At 42.4% G+C, this 7,006-nt stretch overlaps 1 protein-coding gene across 1 annotated transcript in view; it reads right to left on the minus strand.

Annotated features, from left to right (window-relative positions):
• The window catches only part of DRAM1 (DNA damage regulated autophagy modulator 1), a 22,505-nt gene extending 19,372 nt beyond the window's left edge, over positions 1–3,133 (minus strand). Inside the window, exon 1 of the mRNA XM_027881134.1 lies at positions 2,792–3,133. Coding sequence (XP_027736935.1) covers positions 2,792–2,949 — 158 coding nt within the window. The 5' untranslated portion in view covers positions 2,950–3,133. The remainder of the gene's footprint in view (positions 1–2,791) is intronic.
• Between the last annotated feature and the right edge of the window lie 3,873 nt (positions 3,134–7,006).

Raw genomic sequence — 7,006 nt, forward strand, 5'->3', positions numbered from 1 at the left:
TCCCTGAAGCTAAATGAAGACTTAGGTTCATTTTCATTTTACTTCTGGTCTGCTGCTATGGCAAAAAAAGATCAGGAAAAAAAAAAGTATTGGTGACAATCCCTTTTTTATTATGAAAAAGAAAAAAAGAAAATGGCAAATTTGAAACAAAAATGTGCTCACTTATTTTGGGTGGGGCATAGGTGAGCTCTGCCCCCACTGAAAAGATGAGGAACCCTATATTTGTGTCACCATCTCATGCAATAGAATTCTAAAACCAAACAGTATTCTGAAGGGTGGAAAGACAAGAAGGTGAAGGAGACAAGGAATAAATATTTTAGGGTCAAAAGACTCATCGTCATCTAATTACTACACAGCCATCATAAACTATTTCTCTCCTGACTTAAGTCCCAAATTTTTAAAATAGGTAAATTCTATTCTCTACAGGGATTCTTATTGATCCAGAGGTACTACCTGATAGCAAATACCTTTAGGAAAATTCCCTTTACACTTTCACTGAGAATTCAAACCACGAAACAGCCACCCCAGCACATCCAAATTAGTTTGGATCTTGAGTATACTAACAGAACTAGTTTGGGCATAACCTAATTTTAGGAATCAACTGCTAGAAAACACAAAATCATGTTCATTTTATCTACCCAGAAATGTATTGGCTTTATTTGATGAGACATTAGCACAGTTTCAATGACAAATTTAGGTGTGGTCTCTCGCTGTGACAGCTGTTATATGGTAAACAAATAAAAATTAATAAGTTACCTCAAGGCATACACAGGGTACTTGAGGAAGGTATATAAGATTTACAGAAATGTTGAACTAAAGTTTCTCCATATTCTTCTCCTTTGTGTAACTGGAATTTTCCCATACTATCTCCATTTAATTTTTAAAGCTCATTTTAAGATATTGCACAACTTTTATGTTGCAACATTCTTCCTCTTTTTTATGATTCCAATCTTTACTAAATCACATTCTTAATCACATGATTCAGATTCTTAGGCTAAAGCAATGACCTGCAAAATAAAATATGAACTATGGTATGACTATTGGCCTGAGTACTTAAAAGGAAAAATCATATTACTCCCAAGTGCACCTTTTACAAAGATCTTACACTAAGACCATGTGCCTTTAGAATCATTACAGATTCTTCAACAATAGCCAATGTATATCCTTAGTCCAAATGTTGTGCTACATGGATGCAAAATAAACAAAACTTTTAAAGAACTTTACTAGGAAATGCAGAGGGCCTGAAATGTGACTGGCTGTCACTGATGCAGCCTCTTAAGTCTTTGTTTTGTTCGGGTTCTTTTGGGGCATACTGACATTTATTGTGATTCCGTGCTAAAGGATAAGAATGATTACTTTCTGTGAGCTATTCCAGTAGATTGATGTAACTATGGCAGCTGCAATATGGTCGTCAGAGTTAAGCAGCTGTGACTTAAAGGTTTGGTCTATCTCTTTAAAAAGAATGACACAATTAAGATACATGGGTTGTCAAAAACTTGACTGCAAACACAATTATACAGAAGAAACCACATCCTGCTGTCTCATATATTTTATTCTATGACATGGTTTAACATAAGAAACATAGTTTTGTCAACTTTCTTACTACAGGACCTCAAAATCCTTCTGAGCACATACCACATACAGAGAATGGACAGTTTTATCAAATGGGTTTTTTCCCCTTGGTTACTAATGGATAAATTACACTAATCACAAGCGCTTTTGTATCAGTAAAACTGTATGTAATCAAGGATGAGCAGTAGGGTATTTGTTCAAGTACAAGAGCGAGGTCTTCCAAGAGCTGAGTAGAGATTTGTGCAGATAATCTTAAAAAGTTTTGCTAACGTAAGTACGTAGCCCAACTTTCTGTGTCTCAATTTGAATGAAGCTCAGCTTTCTTGTGGGCTACGGTGTGTGTCATTTGCACTTGCCTATGATTTCAATCAACCCTAATTTTCAATCAAATTTGCTTATGTGTGCCCATCAGGTTAGCAGTCTTCTGAAATTATGAATGTCCATAAAGTCTTTCAAGGAAGGAGATCTAGATGTATCTTGAAAGATGTATTTCAAAATCTTGGTTAGATCTTCTGCATATCAGAGACACTCTTGGATATCTGGCTAACCTTTAATCTATTAAGTGATAAATGCCAGCAATTTCATAGTTTATATTTAAATGTTAACATAAGTAATGCATAAGCAATGATTTATACAGAACTGCACTTAAATGAGTAAGGTTTTAGAAAAGAGATGCCAGCCACCTCTTGGGTGGTCTTTTATGCTGATTGGTCCTATGCTGAAATTTTCAATATGCGTGTTTGTGGGGATGAGTGTGCTGCAAAAACCATCACAGGGCTTCAAGTCCTGCCATCATCTGCTGCACTTTGGCCCAGTTCTGGAGTTATACAAACAAAACTACATTGCCATCACTTGATCGTAAAGTTTTGCTAGGATCAGGCCTTCGGGACACCTTGGCTCCGGCAGAAAACTGGTTTCAGGTCCTTTCCACTGCGTCTGCCACCGTTTGGGTCCTGCGGCTCTCAGAGAGGCCGGGGGCCCTGCAGGTGTGATGGGTGCTGGGAGGGCACAGCGTGCCCCTCCACCACGGGGAGGCCGTGCCACCACTGCCTCTCCTCCTCCGGGGATCCCACACCCGACTGGGAACCCCTCGGAACCGATGCCTGTGTGTCTCACACACACACACACCCAAACACACACACCCCCAAACACACACACACACACACATACACACAACTCTCCCCGCTCCTCGGGCGCTCCCACCTCGCCCTCGCCTTACCTGATGTAAGGGACGAGGGGCTCCACGTGCCCCTCCAGCACGGCGATCGCATAGGAGATGATGAAGGCGGCCGAGGACCAGCTGACGAGCAAAGCGGGGACGAAAGCCACGCCGGGCATGCCGCACAGCATCGCCGGCGACGGCCCTGCCCGCAGCATCAGCGGCGGGGCGGCAGCGCCCGGACGGGCTCGGTGGCGGCGCCCTGAAGGCACGGACCGTGACCGAGGACCTGGGGGACGCACACACGAGCACTCACACGTGTTTCTCCCCTCCAGGCAGCGGCGCTGCCGCCTCCCGCGGCCTCGGGGATCTCCCACCGCCCCACGACTTCCCTTCACTTTCGGTTCTCCTCAGCGGAGCCCCGGGACAGCGCCCGCCCCGCCCGCGGGCGGCCTCGCGGCCCCACACCTGGAAACAGCGGCCGGGAGAGTTTCTGACCGCAGGGAGCCTCTCCACAGCCCCAGCCCAGCTGGCTGCCGCCTCTCGGGGCCTCTCCCGCCCTGTCGGGGCAGGGAGCAGGCGGTGCGATGCTGCCGGGCAGAGCTCGGCGGGGGCCGCGGGACACGCCGGCTTGTGCCTTCTTTAAAAAGGATTAAAAAGTGGTTCAGTGTGCGCGTTTAGCGGCTCTTCGCCTTTTGCCAGCCCGGGGGCAGCCGGTCCTCGCCGGGGCGCGGAACGGGAGGTGCAAACCAGTTCAGAAACCCCGGGGTTTGAAGGTCCTGTTGTGGAGCCCTGCATGGTACACACCTCATCCGCCTCCGACTTTCGTTTCAAGCACATAACGTAGCCTTGATTTGCAAATCTTCCGTGAGATTCACTTTTTCACATGCTTAGAGGGAAACCATTGTTTAAAATCATGCCACGTTCAGCATTTTTGCTTTGGCTTAACCTGAAGCCATGGACAACCTGTCAAGGTTGTTTATGTTTCATTTGACTGCTCATAGTTATCTGCCTTCCAAAGTAACATGTAAACGCAAGGTCACCGTTCTGCAACAAAGACGTACATGTGCACGCTTTGCCTCTCCCTGAAAATGTATTGGGAATCTTGCTTTTGGTACACATCCCCTGTGGTGGATGCGTATAAGGTGAGTACTTGGCATGCCTTTGAAGGTTATTAGGAAGGGAGATAGAAATTTAATTAAAGGACTTGCTTGGAACAGTATATCTTGGTACAAATACAGAAAAGTAATAAATTGTTGTACCACTAAGACTGGAGGTACTGTACACCCTATGCCTTTTGGGCATGTTCCTCATATTCTTTTAATTTGAGTGTAATAATTCACTGATATTTCATGTTTACAGTTGATTACTTTAAAAGTCCGTCCGTTTTCATATTGGCTAATACTTTTATACTTATCAGAAATAGAGGTATTTTATATATAGGAAAAGAAAGAGTTTGGGGGAAAAAATCAACACCAATCCACAAAATCATACTTAATATTTCAATAGCTAGTCTGTCGTCTAGTAATTTTGAGTGACATAAATTTCTAGCTGAAAGAGCAGGTTTATTTCTTTTTAAGTTAAAGGTGCAAAAATAATTGAATTAAATTAATATTTGAGATGTATTAATATATACTGGTTTAAAAACCTCTTCTTTAATTATGCTTCAGTATCAGGTATCTTTGGGTTTTTTTCCTTTGAAACAGAAAATCAAAGAAATGCTATACAGGCGGTACATCTCATCTCTTTTGTAAATAAGCAAACTGCAGAAATGTCCTGATGTTTATTATATATGCGGAAGTAGAATTTTTCATTTCAGTGTCAGTAATTTGGTGTTCTGGTTTGGTTTCCTGTAGAAAGAGGAAGGGACTCTATATTACTGCATCAACATTTAAGTCACATTTTTGGAAAAATGTTTTGTCCACAGTTCTGCAAAGTCATTATATTAACTTTGGTTTTGAAAGTAGTAAGTAAATCTCTCTTAAGGGTGAGTTGAGTATTTCAGTTCTTCACATGACTTTCTGAAGTGCCTGAACAGTATTTGGAGTGAAAGAAAGACACACATTTGGCTCAAGCAGGTGGCAGCTTACTCTCTGGTGATCACCAGGAAAAGCACTTTGTTGCTATGTAAACATTTATTACAGCTCATGTGATGTTTCTTTTTCTTTATAATTTTATTGTAGAAGGTCCTCAGTAACAGTATATAATTTGAGCAGTGATCTTTAATTGCTTGCTTTGGCTGTCATACACGGGCATTTAAAAACCTAATAAAATTGAAAGTAAAGTTTTTATTCTAGTTGGTTACTTCCCTGTTCTCCAAGAACTTTTACCCCTTCTTTTAACTTGAAATTGCTTCCAGTGTAGAACAAAAAACCTAAAAGTCTGTGAGAAGTTTACATTTCCAACATAAAAACGTAAGGTCTGCAGGTTTTGCTCTCCCAGATTACTTGTTGAATTTATTTACATGTAATAAGACCTGGATATTCAGGGAACTCCACTATAATGACATATCCCTTGGAATGCACAGACTTAGAAGTGCTCATAAGCAGAACTTGATCTTCCCAGGGAATAAAGTGAGAGAGAAGAGGAGGCATTTGTTGCTTGTAAAGAGAAAAGCAGCATATGGTGAAATAAGGGAAAGAGAGTGTGAGAACTGTGCAACAGCTGGGGACTGCTGTGGTAAAGATGGTAATGACTGCAAAAAAGGAAAGCATTTCCAGACACAGGTTGTACAAGAATATTTGCAGAAGGAATCACATACACTACCTGTAACTTCTTCAGATTACTGTATGAAGAGTTCAAGCTGGTTTGTGGTATCTTTTCCCTTCCTCTTTGGTCACATACCAGTGTCTGTAACCTCTCAGTAACAAAAGCATGTGTAAGCTATTCCCACTTCTGACATGAAGTCTGGAATGGCAGTAGTAACAATCTACAACTTCTGTGAAGTCCTATGCTGTAGGAATTCAAAGCATGACATTAGTATTTCCAAAAAGAAATGTGATTTAATTATAAAGTAGTTGTCGCATGTTACTGTTTAAAAGATGGTTTATTTTGCTCTGTTTGTTTTGGGTCCTCTATATCTATCTAGATTACAGTTTCTAGATAAATGTCTAACCAAAATGCAGGTAAAGATGTCTCATCTGTCAAAAAGATTCAAAAAAGGACAAGTCAAATGACTTGTAAAACACTGACAAGTCCCTTAAGAATGAAGAGGGGTAACTACTGGGTTAAAATTGTGTGACTTTCTCTCTCTCAAAAAAATAGAAGCTTTTTGTGTTGCAAGAAAGGTTTGAATCAATACCTTCTAATAATGATGAGATGTGGAAAGGTTTATTTCAGAATTTCTAGAGAAGACTAGCTCTCAAAATATATTTTTTGACTACTGTACTCTCTATTTTTACTTAAATTTTGGGTGTTTTTTTTTAAAAAGTGTTTATTGGGAGAAATCTTTGTTTCCAGAGTTCATGAGCTGTAGACTAATTTGGGCTATAAAGGGCAAGGAAGAGACTGTTTAGAATCACAGAATCATAGAATAGATTGGGTTGGAAAAGACCTCCAAGATCATCAAGTCCAACCCCTGATCCAACTCCAATTACTATAGCATGGCACTAAGGGTCACATCCAATCTCTTTTTAAAAACCTCCAGGGATGGTGAATCCACCACCTCTCTGGGTAGGCCGTTCCAATGCCTGATTACCCTCTCCGTAAAGAATTTCTTCCTAACATCTAACCTAAACCTCCCCTGGCAGAGCTTGAGCCCATGTCCCCTTGTCCTGTTGTTGGTTGCCTGGGAGAAGAGACCAACCCCCCACCTGGCTATAACCTCCCTTCAGGTAGTTGAAGAGAGTGATGAGGTCACCTCTAAGCCTCCTCTTCTCCAGACTAAACAACCCCAGTTCCCTCAGCCTCTCCTCATAGGACTTGTGCTCAAGTCCCTTCACCAGCCTCGTTGTTCTTCTCTGGACCCGCTCCAGCATCTTAATATCCTTCCTCAACTGAGGGGCCCAGAGCTGAACACAATACTCAAGGTGTGGCCTCACCAACGCAGAGTACAGGGGAAGGATCACTGCCCTGCTCCTGCTGACTACACTGTTCTTGATGCAGGCCAGGATGCCATTGGCCTTCTTGGCCACCTGGGCACACTGCTGGCTCATGTTCAGCCTCCTGTCAATCAGCACCCCCAGATCCCTTTCTGCCTGGCTGCTCTCCAGCCACTCTGTGCCCAGCCTGTAGCGCTGCAGGGGGTTGTTGTGGCCAAAGTGCAGGACCCGGCAC

This window comes from Empidonax traillii, unplaced genomic scaffold, assembly GCF_003031625.1.
Source record: "Empidonax traillii isolate 1590-97213 ecotype Southwest subspecies unplaced genomic scaffold, ASM303162v1 scaffold84:size2688230, whole genome shotgun sequence".
NCBI lineage: Eukaryota > Metazoa > Chordata > Aves > Passeriformes > Tyrannidae > Empidonax > Empidonax traillii.